At 34.6% G+C, this 22,230-nt stretch overlaps 1 protein-coding gene across 1 annotated transcript in view; it reads left to right on the forward strand.

The window, feature by feature from the left end:
- Positions 1–22,230, forward strand: part of CNTNAP5 (contactin associated protein family member 5) — a 355,606-nt gene that overhangs the window by 132,071 nt on the left and 201,305 nt on the right. The window contains exons 4-5 of the mRNA XM_063429233.1: positions 9,293–9,440; positions 16,211–16,414. Coding sequence (XP_063285303.1) covers positions 9,293–9,440; positions 16,211–16,414 — 352 coding nt within the window. The remainder of the gene's footprint in view (positions 1–9,292; positions 9,441–16,210; positions 16,415–22,230) is intronic.

A 22,230-nucleotide genomic window follows, 5' to 3' on the forward strand; every position in this document is an offset into this window, starting at 1 on the left:
TATATACAATAGCAATCAAGTTAGTTATCATTAACATCTATTTAGTTGCATGGCACTGCTGTAGCCTTTGAAAAAAAGCTGCTGATCTGAATAGCTTTAATTACATTTCCTATTTATCAAAAATAAATGTGAAATTTCTTTGTGAGTCATTTAAATTCCGCTCATTAAAGGATTTATTCAGTCATGGTCCTCCGTTCTGAAATCAAGTACTCGCTGACCTCAGCATGGGATTTCCCAGAAGTCACCATTCAATTAACAAATCTTTAGGTATAAATCCAATTTTTATTTAATCTTGAGAAATTGTGAAATGCACGTTAGTCATTTATTAATGTTAAATATTCATTATGTCCACTGGAACATGATAAAAGATGACAACATTTCCCATAAATCGGTGTAGTCTAAAAATGCATTAACTTAAAGCAATTTGTAAGCTGCATAAAAAATCATGATTTTAATAACGTAATTTTTACTCTCTACAAAGCAAACATTCACCGTGCCCTTCAATTTTATATCCTTCTGGAGAAGCTAATTAGTTGTATCATGAATTATTTCTTGTACACCAGCTTCGCGATGAAGAAGTCAATGATACGTCTACTGCTAGATAAACAAATAAAGATGTCTAGACTCTTTTAATCTACTATGTGAGCCTTACAATGGTTTTATGTGTTCATGAGAATAAAGCAAAAGTTTTGTGGTTTAGAAAAATGAAGTCTGAATTTGAAATAGAGGAGAAAAGTTGTCCATGACAGACTTTCGAACTGTACAATATCCCGAAGGCCATGTTTACAGGAACTGTTGCAGATTTGGTGGGAAATTTGGTAACCACATGTCTCACCCATTAAATACATTGCGATGCAATGCTAGTGGGTGCTAGCTTCTAAACTCACCAGTTATACTAATATCTTAATTTCACTCTTAGTTAATTGCGGAGAGATGTACATCAGGGGGTACAATATCCATGCTAAAAAGGAAGTCCTGAGTGGTCAAACTTTTTTTTATGATAAAGGGCAGGTTTACGATATGATACAGAGTTATTATCACAACAGAAGGGTATCTATTTAAAGTTAACTTTTAATCTAGGTACCAGTTTGGGATATGAATTTATCTAGGGAAACCCTAAAGGAGACATCTATAGGATTATTATTGACCATTAACAATATTTTTTTAGTTTGTTCTCTAAAAATGTTACTGTGTTGCATTAAGAAACTATCCAAGACTGAAAATCGCATGATTTGGAGAATACGACTTCATTTTGCAGCCTAGCTTTTTTCTCACTACCATTCACAAGGTAATAAATAATTAAGAATCCCTATGCATTGGCTATTTCATGAAGAAAAGCCTAAACTCAAAGGCAAATTTTCTTTTGTCAGTTACTTGTCTGTGAATACTGATTTGTTGTGAATACTAATTTGTTGTAAACACACAATGTATAAGTCTGAGGTTAAGGTATATTTTCGTATTGTCAATGCTTTGCTGACTAGTGTGTGAGTCATATCACATGATAATTCCCAACTCAGTCTATAGAAATCTGTTTTTTGTAAGATTGGCCTTTTCTTTGTAGAACATAGCTAACGGAGGCTGCAAGTTATTTTCTGGAGAAACTAAAATGCAGCTGTTTTTTTTTGTTTCTTGTTTGTGACAGAAACACGTCCTAATTGGCAGAAATGTTGAGAATATATTTTCTTTGTAAGGTGTATTGAAAAAGAAATAAATAAAATGTCCTTGGAGCTGACAAAACATCTGTGTGGCCAAACAGTAAATAACTGAGACGTCATTGTCAGTGTTTAATTGCACAGTAGAAGGAGATGTGGACTAATTATTTTACTAATATTCAGGCAGGCTCTTCCTACTCACGGCTGATTGAACAATGACAATGGTTAGATACAATCATTTTCCTGCTTAATTTAAGAACTTTAAAACCTAGTGAGGTGTTTTGTCAAGTGTCAAAACATTCAGCTCTGGAGTGAAAATCCCATAGACGGCAAGTTTCAAGGTACCAACCCCAGTCTTTACGGCCCAACATAAAACATTCTCCATTGATGTGTTGGGCTTTAAAGGCTGGGGTTGGTACCTTGGAACTTGCTCTCTAAGAATTCTCAATAGGAAGAACTTTGTTTACAAAGGAAGGAAGTCAGAGGTCCCAGTCAAACAGGAACAGTTTCACCCCTGACAAAGGCAGAGCCAGCTGGGTAAAAGGTTAATAATCTGAAACTGTGACTGAGACAATCTGAATAAGCAGAATTAAGACTGAGCTTTGAGATACTGCTGATTGTATTTTATATTAATCTATAATAATTGACACATTGGCTTTCAGTTAAAGATGTGACGGCCATTAGAGTTACTAGATAACCTCTATGTATTTCAATATGCAGAGGGATTTGGAATAGTAACTTTTTTCGTTGGTTTCTATTGAATGTATCAGGGCTGATGTGTACTATGATCACTGCTGCCACCGAGGGGTAGTGGGAGTCTGAGAGCAGGGCTTATTTTTGTACATTTGCTTTCATGTTTGCACCTGTTTGTGAGTATTTGCTATTTTTTATGTATAAAATTGTCTCTTTTCCTTTTATATATGGTGAAGTTTTTCTACCTTTACTGTAGTGTGTTAAATAATCCATCTTTTCTATACTTTAGCCCTCTTTTGGATTATTATTTGCAGATTTGCTAGACTTTGCAAAAATAGTAATTCATCTGAATTTTATATTAACAGTTTACTTCTTTTTCAACTATTTACATAAACCTAGTAAATTACCTCTTTAAGGTATATTCATACTTAAAGGAACGTGTATTGATTGAATTTCTAACACAGTGCTAAATAATGCTAGACATTGATAACACAAAAAACTGTGTTTTTTTTTCTAGTACAAAATATGTTGTTTTTCTCTTTTAATAGTATGTTCTTTGTGAGCGTCATGTGTCTATATGTTTAATAATTGAGCTTCAATAGACATAATTGTGAATTTCTGGAGGAATATGTGAAAATTCTGTAGTTTTCAGCTGTGTTCTGGACGTACTAAAATGTTGTTTGTTATCTCTTGCATTTTATGTTTCAGATTGTGCTTGTTGTCTGTGCAGTTTATATACACACCAACAGCTCACCTTCTTTTTTTTTTTTTTTCAATGTCTCGTTTTTATTGGCATTTAATATAACATATACATAAAAGTAACGGGATACAGAAGGGAAAAGGGGGAAGGGGGAACAACAGCTCACCTTCTTAATAAATTAATATTTATTGCCATGTTTCTATTCTTTCACTCTACATCTCTGCAGTGGAACTGAAAATGGTAACTCCGCAGTACAGAAAGCTTTTTAACCCCTTAAGGACACACGACGTGTGTGACATGTCATGATTCCCTTTTATTCCAGAAGTTTGGTCCTTCAGGGGTTAAGGACAAAAACATCCTAATTTCATTCTAACAGCCAGAGTGTGTGTGATGGTGACTCTGTGCTTATTTACAACAGTATAGGGGTTGTCTAAAGGTTGTTAGCCATTTTCAATATAGTTGGCAGAACTGTACATTCTGTTATGTGGGAATTAACCCTTTATACAGACATTGTGTTTGTTCTCTGTTGTCATCTCTATGAAGCAGATTTTTTATAAATATGCCATTGGGTTTCTTAATTAGGGAATTTTATCATTTATTTGTATCTCTTTGCCATAATTAGTGTAAGCAAGAGTGAACAAATAATGTACAAATTTAAAATGTGCATATCTCTAAACTTGGTCTATTTTTTATGTGTCCTATGTTTATCTTCTAACTATGAATTCCATATCTCAGAAAAAATGAAATGCTATTTTATAAACGGGTAGTCAAGGCAGTTCAATAACAGACCGAATCGAAAATACAGCTTGTTAGGTCTTTACGTACTTGTATGTTTCAGAGATATTGCTAAGAAATAGATTGCACATTTACCTGTTGAGCTTTTTCTCATGTCAGCCAAGAACCATCTGTTGGTTAAATTAAAATTCTATTTAGTTATAATTTTCTTTTAAAGTCAAGCCGTCCTGCATGTAATATACTGATGGGAATAATGTACTGGAGCAGGTACCTCTGCATTCAACCTATTTTCTCTAATTAATGCACATAGGGCTCTGGCTGCTTTCGGAATATAATATTCAATGACTTCATTTTTTTCCCATTTATACAGTTAAATAACTTTTTTTGGATTTCAGCCCCATTTTCTGCAATCTGGTTTTCATTTTCCACTCTGGAACCTTTCTCATATTTTTGAAATACCTCAATGTTCTCTAAATTAAGAACTTGGAATTGTTCGAGGATTCATCGTTTAGCACCTGGGCACCGTTAGCGAAGATCAGCTCATAAATACAGAATATACCAGTGCTATAACTGAAGGGAGCAGGATTATAGAATTTACATTTTTTTGTAAAGTAAATGCAAATATATTTTGTTACTTTAAGTTTCTCTGCGATCCACATAACATCTCGCTATACTTAATTTATAAAATACTAAATCTCCCGAAAATGCCCGGACAAACATATTATTATCCAAGACAGAATACGATGATGCAGCATAAATGAATGTGATTGGCTACATGTACTCAGCACAGCAGCTCCTAATGCACAGTGTGAATTATAAAGACTTCTATCTGGATATGGGACGAACTTGCGCCTATTTCTGTAACCCATCTTTTTAATTTGTCCTGTGCTGAGATATTCCAGACTCTCCACCCCAATTAAACTAATTCTGGACATTTAGAATGCATATTATGGTCTTGGCCCATAGTTAAAACCTTTCGCTTGCAGCTCACGTCAGACTCCACCGATAACATCCACCACAACAACCATAGGATTATTTATTGAAGTGAGAATTCAAGGTGAATTTTAAATTTAAGGTGAATATAGCCAAACTGGAAAAATTCTCAGTCAGCTATCCTTTCCATTCAGATACTCTGACCTTATGTTTGAAATTCACTTTTAATTCACTTTGAATTCTCACTTTAATGATTACCTGCGTTAGCGTTTACCGTTTAGTGACAAACGTCAAGAATAAGGTGTGTTTTTCAAATCATTGTTATAGCGACTGTATATAGCATTACTGCCTAACAGTATTTAAAGGAGCACTATAGGGTATATTATATAATATAATCTTACTTGTATTTAAATCTTCAGCTGCTACCTCTGCCCCTGACTGCCTGTGAAACTGCATTCTGTCTGCTGACATCATCAGAAGTGTTGTTCTGAGCCAATCACAATGCTTACCTATAGGATTGGCTGAGACTGTCAAGGAGGCAGATCAGGGACAGAGTCAAGTCAAGTCAAACAAAACCCTGTCCAATCAGCATCTCCACATAGAGATACATTGAATCAATGAATCTCTATAAGGAACGTTCAGTGTCTGCATGCAGAGGGTGGAGATACTGAATGCTGTGATTCAAACTAGGCAAGACATAGACACATAGAAACATAGAAACATAGAAACATAGAAACATAGAATGTGACGGCAGATAAGAACCATTCGGCCCATCTGGTCTGCCCAATGTTCTAAATACTTTCATTAGTCCCTGGCCTTATCTTATAGTTAGGATAGCCTTATGCCTATCCCACGCATTCTTAAACTCCTTCACTGTGTTAACCTCTACCACTTCAGCTGGAAGGCTATCCCATGCATCCACTACCCTCTCAGTAAAGTAATACTTCCTGATATTATTTTTAAACCTTTGTCCCTCTAATTTAAGACTATGTCCTCTTGTTGTGGTAGTTTTTCTTCTTTTAAATATAGTCTCCTCCTTTACTGTGTTGATTCCCTTTATGTATTTAAATGTTTCTATCATATCCCCCCTGTCTCGTCTTTCCTCCATGCTATACATGTTAAGATCCTTTAACCTTTCCTGGTAAGTTTTATCCTGCAATCCATGAACCAGTTTAGTAGCCCTTCTCTGAACACTCTCTAAGGTATAAATATCCTTCTGAAGATACGGTCTCCAGTACTGCGTACAATACTCCAAGTGAGGTCTCACCAGTGTTCTGTACAATGCATGAGCACTTCCCTCTTTCTATTGCTTATACCTCTCCCTACACAACCAAGCATTCTGCTAGCATTTCCTGCTGCTCTATTACATTGTCTGCCTACCTTTAAGTCATCAGAAATAATCACCTCTAAATCCCTTTCCTCAGATGTTGAGGTTAGGACTCAAATATTCTGTACTCTGCCCTTGGGTTTTTACGTCCAAGATGCATTATCTTGCACTTATCCACATTAAGTGTCAGTTGCCACAACTCTGACCATTTTTCTAGTTTACCTAAATCATTTGCTATTTGGCTTATCCCTCCTGGAACATCAACCCTGTTACATATCTTAGTATCATCCGCAAAAAGACACACATTACCATCAAGACCTTCTGCAATATCACTAATAAAAATATTAAAGAGAATGGGTCCAAGTACAGATCCCTGAGGTACCCCACTGGTGACAAGCCCAAGCTTTGAATAAACTCCATTGACTACAATCCTCTGTTGCCTGTCACTCAGCCATTGCCTTACCCATTTAACAATATTGGAATACAAGCTTAAATATTGCAGTTTATTGATACGCCTTCTATGTGCAACAGTGTCAAAAGCCTTACTGAAATCTAGGTAAGCAATGTCTACTGCACCACCCTGATCTATAATTTTAGTTACCCAATCAAAAAAATCAATAAGATTAGTTTGGCATGATCTCCCTGAAGTAAACCCATGTTGTCTCTGATCTTGAAATCCATGTGTTTTTAGATGTTCAACAATCCTATCCTTTAATATATCCCATCACTTTCTCCACTACTGAAGTAAGGCTTACTGGCCTATAGTTGCCTGACTCCACCCTATTACATTTCTTGTGAATGGGCACAAAATTCGCCAACTTCCAATCTTCTGGGACTACTCCTGTTATCAATGATTGGTTAAATAAATCTGTTAATGGTTTTGCAAGTACACCACTAAGCTCTTTTAATAGCTTTGGGTGTATTCCATCAGGTCCCATTGACTTATTTGTCTTTACTTTTGACAGTTGTAATAGAACCTCTTCCTCTGTAAACTCACATGTAATAAATTACTCCTTTATCCTTTTTCTTAACTGAGGTCCCTTTCCTTAATTTTCATCTGTAAATACCGAACAAAAATATTCATTGAGGCAGTCAGCTAGACCTTTATCCTCTTCTACATACCTTCCTTCTTTTGTTTTTAATCTAACTAATCCTTGTTTTACTTTTCTTTTCTCATTTATGTATCTAAAAAAAGTTTTGTCCCCCTTTTTTACTGACTGTGCTATTTTCTCTTCTGTGTGTGTTTTGGAAGCTCTTATAACTTGCTTAGCCTCTTTCTGCCTAATCTTATAGATCATTCTGTCTTCCTCACTCTGTTTTTTTTATAATTACTAAATGCTAACTTTTTGTTTTTTACTATTTTGGCCACATCTGCGGAGTACCACAGTGGTTTCTTGAATTTTTTGCTTTTACTAACAAGTCTAATGCAATTTTCTTTTGCCTTCAGCAGTGCAAGTTTTAAATAATCCCATTTCTCTTGGACGCCATTTAAATTGCTCCAGCCTGATAATGACTCCTTTACACATATTCTAATTTTAGAAAAGTCTGTTTTTCTAAAGTCTAAAACTTTTGTTTTTGTGAGATGTGACTCAGTCACTGTTCTTATATTAAACCACACTGACTGATGTTTACAGCAAAAAAACAGAAGACTGAGATAGGAAGAACCTCTAGCAGCCATCTAAGGAGTGGCCAGTGAAGTTATCACTAGGCTGTAATGTAAACACTGCATTTTCTCTGAAAATACAGTGTTTACAGCAAAAAGCCTGAGGGTAATGATTCTACTCACCAGAACAAATGTAATAAGCTGTAGTTGTTCTAGTGACTATAGTGTCCCTTTAAATACAGGGAAGATCTGTTTAATATACATTGAGTTTGTAGCCATAAACCTGTCTTTCTATTGTTACACCTAGATGAGGCAGGTGTAATATTTAGTCAGGAGTCAGAGGGTTATCATTGTTAACATTGTATCATGGAAGGCAGCTGGTAAATAGCACTTAGTGGCTCCTGTGAATTTCTATGGGATATGTTAAACATTCAGCAACAATTAATTACCTGTTTCTATTGCTATAGAAACTCCCTTTAGTCACTAATATTAGCACTAACCATATAAGCTATTACTTTATTCACACAATAAATGTCTTACAATTATCTTTCATTCTTGGCTATTTAAAAAAAAAACAAAAAAAACATTTGGTATTTGCCAGCCTCCCTTCCTGTTTTTGGTATTCATAAAGCGAGAGTATAAAATTCTAATATTTATTTCATTTTTATCGGGTTTTACACTAAAGGCTGATCTTCTGCAGCAATGACTCACTATAGGCACGAGGTCTCTGATGCAGGGCTGCCACAATTACTGAAACTATTGATAAGAAGTTCCTTTGGTGCTATCTGTAGCAGTGGATGTCAGGAATGCTGATAAATTGAATTCATGTAGAATAACATAAATAGGAAATGATAAAAGAGGGAGAAGTTTGATACATCTTGTTCCCTGAATAAAACAGAAGCTAAAGGCACCAAAGAACCTTTCAGAGGTTTGTAACGATAAGGCCAAAGGAAAAGACCTCGAGGATGCTCTTTTCCACACTGCAACAGGGCACAGAGAATGATGGTGAAATTTGCTTCCTTAACCGGACTTGACCTTCATTTGTCCTTAACACCAGTAAAGACTGGACCTATGTACATATATATTTGAATTACAAAAAATGTGCCGAAAAACTCGACTTATACTCGAGTATATACGGTAGTTAGAAATTCAGGCTCATCTAGGGGATGCTAGAAGAATTCAGTATGATCATGAAGAGCCTACACCAACAATGAATGCAAGTGTGACCTTTGTAGTATGATATTATTATTTTTAGCATTGAAAATATGTTTATGTGTTCGCTATTTTATTTTATTCGTTAGAATTATTATTTGTTTTAGTGTATTTTATTTAAATGTCTACTGTAATGTTTCTTATACTCAACTTTCAACTGTTCCAAGAAATACACTATTTAATTGATGTCTTAAAAAGGAAAATACGTTCGCAAAATGGTGGCACCAGTGGCAAGAATATTCTTAATTTCTTCTCTATTTTTTTTTATAAGTTACTCAAGAAAGAGGCTACTAGAATGTTTTTTCCATTAGGATTTTTACGGACTAATAATGTCAATGAGAATAAGTGCTTGGTTTAAAAAGAGTATTGTACTTGAATCGACGGGATAGTATTTGTTTTAAAATATTTAATTAGTTTTGTCACATTTTTCTCCCCAGGTGTTTTCTGGAAATACAAATGCAGATGGCGTGGTGCAGCATAAATTTCAGCACTCTATAAAAGCGAGATTTTTACGTTTCGTGCCCCTCGAGTGGAACCCCAATGGGGGGATTGGCGCCCGTATAGAGGTTTATGGTTGCACATACAGTGAGTATCTAACTTCCACCTAATTATTCATATATTCTACTGGAAATTCAGTAATTCTCTGTAGAATGCGATTCTGTTGAATTACTATTCAGATTAACTGTTGCGATTATTTACACGTGTTAAAGGTTTACGAATATCTTATTACTGCTGTGAGTTCAGACTGGGATTTAGTGTAAAATCCAAATGATACAAAGGGGGAAAAAAGCAAATGTTTATGCAAAAGATGAAGAATAATAAGTGACAGAAATATCCAATCTCTCATTCTTTGTTACGCTTAGGAAATAGCTTGGAGTTTATTCACTGAATTATGAATTAAGGTGACAAGTCGATAATTAAATTTGGTCCAAGTTACATTTTTTGCACTTTAATGATTTTCTGTATTTGTTTTTTGCTGGATTGGCCTACATTTTGCAAGTCACTTGCTCCCCTTAAACCAGTGTTTAGTGAATGAATCCCTTGAATTGAATAACACTGCTCGCAGTATGTGCTGGAGACTGGTTTATGGATTTCCATTTGAAGATTTGATAAATTATTATTTTATTTTCCAATTTTGAATGTGTCCCTCAATCAGCTGAAATGGTGTGCTTAACCCCCGGCTTGATATCAAAGCCTGTCTCCCTCCCCTAAGAAGAAGATGACATTGATCCGATATGATTGTAATTACTGACAATTTGTTGCCTCTTTTTGTACATTTGCCATCAGACATGTAATCAGCAGTCATTCATGTATAAATATTTATATGAACATCCTTTCAGCTGAATTCTTTTCATTACATGAATGTTTTATTTCAAGACATCGGACTGAATGATTTACATAAGGATGGCAGCATGTCATGTATTATTGTATATTGCTTATAGCACATGTTTCTCTCTATTTACGCTAATAATGTTACCTCTCTGCAGTGTTTATGAGACCCGATGCAAGTTATAACAAGAAGGATCTCATTATTTATTCTATAAAAAAAAAAAAAAAAAAAAAGAATCTGTGTTTTAGTTCAGATGTGATTGTGTTTTCTGTCTTAGGCAGGCTTCCCCAAACTCCTAAGACCAGGCTTCCCCAAACTCCGGCCCTCCAGATGTTGCTGAACTACAACTCCCATGATTCTATGAATGAAATAGATAGGCTGAGAATCATGGGAGTTGTAGTTCAGCAACATCTGGAGGGCCGGAGTTTGGGGAAGCCTGGTCTTAGGTTAGATCCCATTTTTTAACATTGTGTTTTAACTCCTTGACTTAAGGGAACACTCCAAATTTTACAAAAAGTGAAGATTGCAAAATAAATTGGCACTTTTATCAAGCAATATTAATTTTAAATACACCTTCTGGCTGTCAGTCAGAAAACCGGTTCTGTTACTTCCTGGTTTGGTTAACTCAGATAAACTCAAGAGGCAGCAATTGCCCAGAGCACATGCCTTCATATTGAGCAGCATTGGGAGCCTGTGATTGGACAGCCACAGAAAGTCTGGGCAGAGTTAAAAAGAAAAGAGATGGGAAATGCTGCAGACAAAGAATCCGCAGCTTTCACAAGCTGTTTTTATATATACGCCCAATAAAAATAAATACAAGTTTAAATGTCTCCATGTTTTCATTGGGGGTATATATAATATATTGATTTTTTTTTGATTTTTTTTTAAGAAGAAGTTACATGTGTATCCAATTTATTGTATTGTAACATATTGTAATCTACAGAGCAGGTTTATAAACTTCCAATTCTGCACCCATATTTGCAATAAAGCACCATTAGGCATATCTTCAATATGGCCTTCTCCAATGGGTGATAGCATAGCTTCTTAAAAAAAATATTAATATGTTTAGCTATCTTAAATAACTCATAAACAAAACAAGCATGATATTTCTCAGTGGACAAACTAGACATGTTAACTGATGGAAAAACATACCTCTAAAGATCTAAAATCAGTGTGCAAAAAGGTATCTAACAGATCATTAGTGATCGGTACAGGGAACAGATTGATTTCTTAGACTCACAATATATGAATGAGTATGATTGAAAAGATCTTCAATGCCGCAGGTTGTTGGCCGAGCTTTGTAGACTATCATCACTTTATGTATAATGTTATTGGAAGGGCTTAGAGCTTAGAATTTCTGCAGTGTTAATCGCAGGATTGGGATGATTTCTGCATGGTAACACAGTTACCATAGCAAATGTGGTGAATGAAAAGCAAAAGATGCATCTGTAATCTTTCTTTGGTGATCAAATTAATGTTGAGCTCTAGACAATCAGGACTGATGTGCTATTGAAAAAAATCACATAAAAAGCAAATGTAAAACAGAAAAATAATACAAACATAAATAATACATGCAGATCGTAGTCCTTTATTACAGCACAAAGCACCTTGAAAGGAAGATTCAATTCTAATTTCTATCTGAGAGTTTACTTCCGATAAACTGAACCTGCATTACTTCTCCATTGAACTCCAAAATAACACATTTTTTATGTAGAGTTTAAGTTATCCTCACCGATACATAATGGGAACCTTCATCTAGACCGGGGGGGAGGGAGGAGGGGAACCTCTGACCCTCCAGATGTTGTGGACTACATCTTCCTTGATGCTTTGCCAGCATTATGGCTGTAAGAGCATTATGAGAGATGTAGTCCAAAACATCAGGAGGGCCGAAGGTTCCCCATCCCTGATCTAGACTGATAGAAGACCAATACATTGTCTGTATTTGTGTAAATGGGTGGTTATATCTTGTTTCTGGATTTGTATAACATTAGATTATTTATACTGGAATAACAATGTGGACTGAACAGGAGAAAGTGCCAGAAGCATTGTGCAACTAGGAACCTTGTTTTCACATGGTGGGTCAACAACTACAGAAACCTCTGCTGCCCTTACTGGAAATGCACCTGTGTGACTTATGGCTTAAGTGTGTGGAGAAATGTGATAGAAAGTAATAGAGGGGGAAAAGAGAGAGAGAATGAAGAAAACCACCTTATTTCACCTTATTGCTCGGCTGCTTTCCCCCATTCTGCCTTTCATATTGTGTTTGTATACCCCACCTCCTCTAGATTGTAAGTTTGTTTAAAGGAGCACTATATGGTCAGGAACACAAACATGTATTCCTGACCTTATAGGTTAAAACTACCATCTAGCCACCCTGGTCCCCTCATGCCTCCCTAAATATAAGAAATCTTACTTGTATTCAAGCCTGAAGCTGCTGGCTTTGTCCCTGTTTCCTTTTGACCTGCCCCACGGCCTGCTGACATCAGCAGAAGTGGTAGCCTGAGCCAATCACAATGCTTCCCCATAGGATTGGCTGAGACTGACAAAGAGGCAGATCAGGGGCAGAGCCAGCACAATTCAAACACAGCCCTGGCCAATCAGCATCTCCTCATAGAGATTAATTGAATCAATGGATCTCTATGAGGAAAGTTCAGTGTCTGCATGCAGAGGGAGGAGATACTGAATGTTTGGATGCATTTTAGGCAGCCATGGCCCAGGAAGGATCTCTAACAGCCATCTGAGGAGTGGCCAGTGAAGTTATCACTAGGCTGTAATGTAAACACTGCATTTTCTCTGAAAAGACAGTGTTTATAGCAAAAAGCCTGAAGGGTATGATGCTACTCACCAGAACAAATTCAATAAGCTGTAGTTGTTCTGATGACTATAGTGTCCCTTTAAGCAGGATCCTCATCAACCTATTGTTTCTGTGACATTCATCATCTGTCTTATTTATTGTTAGAATCTCCCCTTTATAACTTTATAACTATTTAAATGCCAATAATTATAATAATAATGATTGATCCTTTAAGATGCTTTTTTATGGGAGTGACTGATCTGGGAGTGATAAATGTCAATGTAATGTAACTACAAATTATGACTTCACTCCTTTTTTGTTTAAGGGCTGATTAATTATAACTGCTAGTCATGTGACACACAAAAAACAACACTTGTACGGTTAACGGACTGTGTTTAAAAAGAACATGTTTCCTTCATGTTTGTTTTCCTTGTTTATGCTGAATAAGCCAAACACCCAAAGTTGTATTAATTGAATTGGAAATGATAGATAATTAACAAGGGTATACCATTATTTAGGCCACTGTAGCCAACAGTTTGGCCACAATCTTTGCAGGTTATACGTTCTTCACAATTCTTGGCTAAGAGCTGAAGTTTTACATTTAGATCAACTATCCCTTAGAGCTATAACTAATCTTTGAAAATTCATTACAATATTAACTGTCCCCAGAGTATCAGCGAGAGGCTTCTCTTTCTTACGGAAGTATGTCCCAGCACTCTTTAGTCTTTGAGTTGCCGATTATTTTATATTTTGTTTTAAATACATTTTAATTTAGGCAAAATGAAGGAGCAACAAATTGTATAACAAATATTAAACGTCAATAACGAACACATCTAGAGTTCAAACAATTACAGTACTGAAAGTATACTAATTCATATATAAACAAGGGATATTACATCCAAACCTAGGGACAGTAAGACCAAGGCAATTTCTCCTCTCTCATTCTAACTAAGATAAAATATATCTTATTCATTTATTTATTTATTTAATTATTTAGTTTGTAAGAGCAAAATTAAAAAAAAAATGAAATACTCAAATGTAACAAAAACTGTGTGGTCATAACAAATTAACAACATAAAAACATCTTTAGAAGCACAAATCAGTCGAACAAACTCAAAACAACGATACAAATCCATAAAAGAGACAGAGACACTTAATAGACGCCAGGAAATACACAAAAAATATACAGCGACGAAGATGGGGAAAGGAAAGAATAAGGTGATGGAACAGTAACGCTATACCTGCAGAGTGAATGCAATATATGTTTTTTGTGTAAGTACTTACTCATAGGGCTTGCGTGCTTGATTGAAATAAACAGTACAAATTAACAATAAAAATGTTGTATGATATAGTCATCATTTGTCTACTTTGACAAGGTGCCCTTAGAGAAGGAATCCTGGTTCCTATGTATAATAAAACAAATGACAACCAATGCACAAAAATGATTCACTAGGGGATTTAAATTTAATATGTACGGCAAAGAACAGATATTATCATAGAATCATGACATTTCCATTTGATTAAGAGTTTTCATCTAAAAGTATATCCTTGCTTTAGTAAGAATGCATCTTCATCTGTGCATGTGTTGTCATTTCTTCCAATATGATTGGATTTGAGACCCTGAAAGCCTTGTATAGGATCCGTGCAGTTTGAGGTATGTCCCCTCTAATAAAAATGGTATTCAGCAAAATAGAATCATGATTAGATTGACATGCCTAATCATCTCTACAAGTTCAGCAAAATGTATTTGCGTAGATTCACTAAGTAAGAGGGATTTAATGTATGGTCATTTGTACCAAAAACAAACTGTAATGAATTCTGAGAGAGGCCGTCGGAAGTCAGTTAGTGAGTTCTGATCATTTCAGCCACATAAATTGTAATTTAATTAATTCTATCTATCTAGTTATCATTTTCTGTCTGTCTCTCTATCTGTTTATCTCTATTTATCTATCTATCTATCTATCTATCTATCTATCTGTTTGTCCATCCGTCTGTCTGTCTGTCGGTCTGTCTATCTCACTGTATGTCTGTCTATCAGACAGGTTCTTTTACATGAAATAAGCTTGCATCTAGTGAGTGAATAACCGTTTTCACAAAGTTATCTCTGGGAAAATTGCCACTAAATTACCAGAGATATGTCATTTCCATATATATGGAAGCCAGGAGATGGTGCTATTTAGGCATTCCTGGAAACTCATTATCACAAAAAGGATAAGCCATCAGACAATTTAAAAATAAGGTAGCAATACTAAGAAATACGTTTACCTTATATGAAAAAAGATTATTTAGAAAAATAAGATAATATTAGTATATACATATTATGTTCACTGACCATAAAATTGCTTCCTGCAAGCTTCTGATTGGGTGAAAAAATGATCCGCCAACCAGAATAATGCTTTGATTCTTTTTTCATATCTCTCTTTCTTCCATTCTTCTTTTATCTGCCTTTAATGCATTAAAATACACACAGATTAATTCAATTTCACATATGTACGAACTTATCCCATTTCATATAAAAACATTGCATTTTTACTTATTGCTATGTCTTTATAATGTTCTTCACTGATCTATAAGCAAACATCTGAATTTTTGTTTTGCTAATGTTTCAGTGCAATATGACTCATTTATTTTGATTGCATCGGGAAATAATGTATCTATGTTAATACAATTGTTTAGTTGCCGTCTGGTTTATAGAATTGACTTTTCAGTTTTAGTTATATTTATGTAGCCAGTTTCTGGAATTGTAATAATAATAATTCTGATAAGGACTTCATGGCTTTATTGGTTTGAGTCTTATTATCCTAATTCTTTTTGGCATTTAATGCTTTATTGATAACATAATTCAGATTATTGTTCATTGTTCATTTTTTTACAATATCTTTACTCAGAAGCATTGTGCTTCTTAAATAATTTAAAATTTCTGACCATATGCTTTTTTATAGTTCATATATAGTGATTTATATAACACTAATGTAGGAAAAACAAAAAAGAGATAAAGTCCCTTCCTCCAGAACACGCAATGTCAAGATGGCTAATTCTCACTCTAAAAAAGATTGATCCTTGGCAGACATTGCCAAGGGAATTCTGTTAACTGAGAAAACAAAATGACTAGAGAATATTGGCCGATAATAACCTTGCTCTTGTTTGTGTCAAAAGCGAACACTATTACCATTGACCTTTCTTGTTTGCTTACATGACTGTTTGTCAATTTCCCCTTTGTTCCTTATCTAGAATCAGATGTAGCTGACTTTGATGGTCGAAGCTCGCTCCAATACAGGTTCAATCAGAAACTGATGAGCACATTTAAAGACGTCATCTCTTTAAAATTCAAGAGCATGGAGAGCGATGGAGTTTTGTTCCATGGAGAAGGACAGCGAGGCGATTATATCACTCTAGAACTTCAGAAAGGAAGATTATCTCTCTATATCAACCTGGGTATGTCAGTTTCCAAATTAAGATTTTCAGACACATTTGTGTTCATAAAACAAATAACTATGTATCATCTTAAAGCCATTTATTATTTATTATTCTTTGGGGTCTATTAGGTAGACAGACAAACATGATGATAGATGGGTGGGTGGATTCATGAATGGATGGATGGATGGATAGATGGACGGATCCAATATTTACAACGGGCTTCACATTGGGAGATTATCGGGGAATTTCCAGTCTGTTGCTAAATGCTTTAAGAGATATTATGTAAAATGTGTTCATATATTCTGTGTTCTAATGGGTAAAATGTCACGGTTAATTAGCTCATACATCGGGTAAGGCCCCAGTTGAAAGACATCTGTTATGCTTGTGTGTTCCAGATTCTCATCATAAACAGAGATTCTTTAAATGTCAGAAAATGCCCAGCAAAGTTAAACAATATTGGAAAGCTCTGAAAATGCTTTGTGCATATCCCGGCTTCGAATCTCGTTTTAAACAGCAATCTGTGGACTGCAGATTTCAAGAGTTTATAACTTTGGAACTAATGATTACTCATTATTATTTTTTTGTTGGTTTGATTTTTTATTTCTCATCCGTTCAGCACAAAATATCCAAGATCCAGTTTATTCCAGTTATGGGGTATTTACTAAACATTAGAACATTGTAAATATTTAACTTTTGGAACTTAAACATTTAAACCCTGACCTTCACTCTAATGTATATACACAAACAGTAAAAAAAAATAAAAAAAAATTGAGACAATCATGCCAAAATACAAACAGAAAATGAAAAAGAAAGAAAAGTAGAAATCATCTATGTGCAATTATATAACACCATAGCAAAATGCCAGTCTTCTTACATTAAATTGTTTTTGTTTTTTTTTTGCTTAAAAATAGAAACAAATAATTTAAAAAAATAGAGTAATATATCTTGATAGAGATAAATATAGCTTAATTAGTGCAAGAAACACACTCACATTATACAGAGTTATTGTAAGCTCTAATACAAAACAGCTTAGATGGTTTAACCCCCGATCCCAGGATATAATTCAATCACGTCCCACACCAGGACCATTTCAGTGATTTGCCTGGAGTAACTCTTCAGGTTTTAGATTAACAGTAACTCATTCATTGATAAACTTCAATAGAAATGATGGGATTTTAATGCTGAACATTAACAAGCTGGATGCAGGTTACTCAATTTCGATGTAGAAGCTTTGTGTTACCAGTATATTCTGCAGCAAACTATATTAAACTAATACTATTCAAAATAAAGTAAATACAATTTGCATATGATTACCCAGAACAATGCACTGTGGTAGAAATAGATCGTATTGATGTATCCATTAATAATTGTGATCATTACAATATTAGATCCCTGGTATCTTTTTTTAGATTAAGAGAAAATACATATACAGTGTCATTCTATAAATCATTCTAATGTAAACCCTCTTTGTTTTCCGAGGCTAGAACTAAACATATATTTGTTTAGATCAGTTTATTATTAAGCATTTAATGATATATTAGAATTCATAACCTCTGCTGAACTCATATAATTTTCAATGAAAGAGCTTTATCAAACACTCAAACAGTACATTGCATTGGCTGAGTACAATCTGTAAAAAGGAAAAGAAAGATTGGTGTATGTTTTGTTAGAGCAGATTTTTCTCTCTAATGTATTTAGTAAATAGAGAACTGTCAGTAAATTTTCATGGGTAATGATTTATGGCACCATTATCCTTATTTATATAATTTAACAATTAAAAACCACTGCACACAAAAGTCATTTTTTTTCTTTCACAAAACACACTATATTATGTATATTTATTTATATATATAAAAATTTCCACTGCTTGCACTCCAGTATACACAGTACAATCAGCAAAATTATAACAAACTGTATAAAAATAGCACTCAAAGGACTTTTTAGATAGTTGAAAAAAACATAAACTTAGCTTTATTCAGCAGTATGCCATAGTGCAACAACGTTTTAGTTCCCAATCGGAACTTTCATCAGATGACGAACCTGGGAACTAAAACGTTGTTGCACTATGGCATACTGCTGAATAAAGCTAAGTTTATGTTTTTTTCAACTATCTAAAAAGTCCTTTGAGTGCTATTTTTATACAGTTTGTTATTTATATATATATATATATATGTGTGTGTGTGTGTGTGTGTGTCTATATATATATATATATATATTTGACAAACAAAAACACAAGCAAATAAGAGAATGAGAAAGAGAAACAAATATCAAACATTTAGAGAAACTGCGTACTTGCTATGCAATGCTTACATTTTATGTAAATTGATATACAATTGTAAATGATAAAGTACAGCCAGGTCTTAGATCTTAATATTTCAATAACAAATTCATGAGGGGAAATAAATAACTTCAAATAGCGTTTTTTTTTTTCCAAATTCCAGTTTTCAGGGAAAAGCATGTTTACCCAAAATGCTTGTTACTCTGTCTCTAGTCATTATAATGAACTTGACAAGCATTCTTCAAGAGGGGTCACACTAGATTATTTGGTATAGGTGTGTATGGAACTGTCCACAGGGGAAGGTTCCTAGCACTTGTTTACAGTATGAGTTAGACAGCTTGAAAAATCCAAACCATATCCTCTTCTTTCTGGTCATAGATGAATACTTGTAGAATAATAAAAGGGGAGGGAAGCAGCGCCTTAGAGGTGTCCTCCAATCCAAATTCAGATAGGCTAATATGTAAAAGAAAGGAGGATAAAATGCAGAACATAGTGTAGTATGTTGAAGCTCAGGAGAGTTAAATAAAAAGTAATGCACTCACAGTTTTCTGGAGCTGATAACTAGCTCCAAATGTGAGGCGCTGCTTATCTCCCCCCTTTGTTTATTCTATAGGTATGCATGGGTTTATAATAGAAATCCATTTGGGTTTGCATGTTCTTAATAATAAGAGATAATATATAAAATATAATATATAATATAATAGATATACTAGAGAGAATATGTGTGAGTTCTTGAGATTTTAAGACTAGAATCACATAGGAGGCAATATATTTTAATTGAAGGTGAGAATAAGGAAATGAAATACACATTTATAAATAGGCTACACATACTCTAAAATCTCTCAAATATAAAGTATTCCTTATGTACTTACAGTGTATGTATGAAGGTATATTATATATGTATATATTTGCCCCACGAGGAAGGATTTCCCAAGTGAGTTAAGAGCAGGCATTAGGTTGCTGGGATAGGACTTGCCAATAATGGGGTACATTGACGTTATGGCAGGCTTATGCAATGTGTGATAATATACTGTAGCTAGACCCACATTATTTTTGCCTAGATTACGTGTTTTTGTTTTAAAAACAAATATTACATTATGTGAGCTTTGAAATAGCTGTTTAGTGAATGAGTGAGTTGGTTGGATCTTGTATGTGTATCTTGCCGTAGTAAAGGGGTTAATTGATTTATCAAACATTCCTGTACATTTTATGATAAATTAATTTAGACAAACATACAGATGGATGAGAGTTTCTTGCAGTGAACAAACAATGTGTCCAGTGAAGCATTTTACACAAAGTGTTTAGATAAGCCACAAGCTTAGAATCCAGAGGCGATAGTGCGGGGTGAATCTCGAAATAGCTGATAGTAAGTGTCTTCTACACAACCAGAATGGTGTAGAACAGGAATTAATTTGAAAATGTTCATCCAAAGACAATAACAGAATCATATAATGTGCACGTAGAGGTGATTTGTCCTAATTCTCATTGTAATTCTAAGGATGAAACCTATGCTTTCTCAATATAACTATAATGTACCGGGCAATTATAATGAAAGCCTTGACATGAATACATCCTGTTTGAATGCTGTCCTTTCCTATGTTTGCCACTATGGGTGAATGTTGTGCTTTTTCAAAGTACATCTATGGAAGAATTATGTTCCTTTTTCTGTATAAGTAGCATTTTGAAGCATCGTTGAATGTCATGGAATGTCATTGAATTAGAGAGAACGTTATAATGGAATGTGTTTATTTATTGACCCAATAAAAAACATCATTTAACAGAATTCTCTGACACTAAACAACATAATATGTCATAAAAATAAAACATTCAACAAAGACTAAATAAATATCCCTTTGCAATGAATATTCTAGTGCTTACAACATGTTTTGAAACTGATTTATTGGCCTGAATTAATGTTTTTTTCTAATATTCCCCTACCTCTGAGACAGGGGGGAGTTTGAGGTTGATAGCTGGAGGCCAGAATTTGAGTTTTTGTAAACACGTTTCAATGAGTTAGGAAAGGAGCTTGTGAGAATATTAGGTAGTAATTCGAGGAAATGATTGGCAGATAAGAATTATTCAGGATAAAGTGTAGAAGGGGTGGATGAGATGGGTTTGAGATTTAACATATAGGTACGGGTCTAGCATTTTCCAACAGATGTAGAGGTCTTGATAAATGCAGATGATTGCTAATTAAAGAAGTTGAGAGTAATGGTGCATGTAACATGGGGCAATGGGTGTATGATGATGTTTTTTGGGTATATTTCAAAATAACCTGACATCAGATTGAAGATGCACAGGAAAAAAACGTTAACTGAAAATTATAATATTCTCTGTGAATTTTTACATAAATACAGCATATATTGGATACAACTCACACCTTATGAATCTACCTTTAACAAGTATGGATTGATTTCTAAAAGAAATTAGAGTTGATGAGTACACTGATACCTTTGTTGAGCTTAGATGATGTTTTTTATCAATAGCGGGTTCTTTATATGATCGTTGAAATCATTGCTTCTCTGGATGATCCCTTTATCAAAAAGGGACAGCACGGTCAGACTACTCAGAATACATCTTAGCATTTCTATTTCTGGCTCTAATTGACTGCAGGATATATTGTTTTACTTTTAAATGCTGTTACAGGACTTACCGAAAAAGGGCGAACAGAGAAATTAGATGTAATTTTGCAGCTTGGCTTGCCATGTCATAACAATTGGTTGATTTTAATGATTTAAGTAATATTGTTCTTTGTTTATCTGGGTGCTGTATTTCTCTGATTTACCATAGAGGTTTTTAGAGTGGTAATTTGTGTGCTCTCCATCCCCCAAACACACCATCTCCCTGTATTATACAACTCATTGCTGGTGAATTAGTCTTTAATAACAGACAATTATCCCAGATTAGAGGTTTCTCTCTGTTCTTGGGGCTCCTTATCATTCACCCTGCTCCGTGACATTGTGAACAAAAACACTTGCTTATAACAGAATATTAGTTACTTTCTGTTTTGTTGTTAATTAAAAAGAGACAGGAACTCACTACACTAGATCACTGTGGAGTAGTCTCCAGAATTGTAGACCTACTCCGTTTTAATGGACTTGCGACAGATGGCATTTTTGTACCTGAATGGGTTAAAGTGTATTTAGTGAAGGACAGATCAGGTGTATTCCATGGTATGGAAATAAAATCCGCTAAAGCGAGCTCTTTCCTAACCAAGCTGATTAAAGGTTAACTTTAGACCGATTCTGTGTTCCCAAAAGCTTATAATCTAATTAGTGCAAAGTGAATAGATTACATATGGTTTTCTGTTAAATGCATAAAGCAGCACACTGGGAATATCTCTTCTGAGAAAGATAACAAAAGGAAATATATGATAAGCCAGATAGCATTGATTGGTGTGCTGGAGGGTTTTATACAAAGGATTTGACACAGAGAGTGAAAATCAACTCTACCTTATTCGTATTGTTGCTATTGAGGTGTCAGCTACTCTCCATGCAAAAAAAGTATTTCCTCCTTATTGTGTGCGTTTAAATGTAAGGTTGCCCAGCATGATATT

Source organism: Pelobates fuscus, chromosome 8 (genome assembly GCF_036172605.1).
Source record: "Pelobates fuscus isolate aPelFus1 chromosome 8, aPelFus1.pri, whole genome shotgun sequence".
In the NCBI taxonomy this organism is placed as follows: domain Eukaryota; kingdom Metazoa; phylum Chordata; class Amphibia; order Anura; family Pelobatidae; genus Pelobates; species Pelobates fuscus.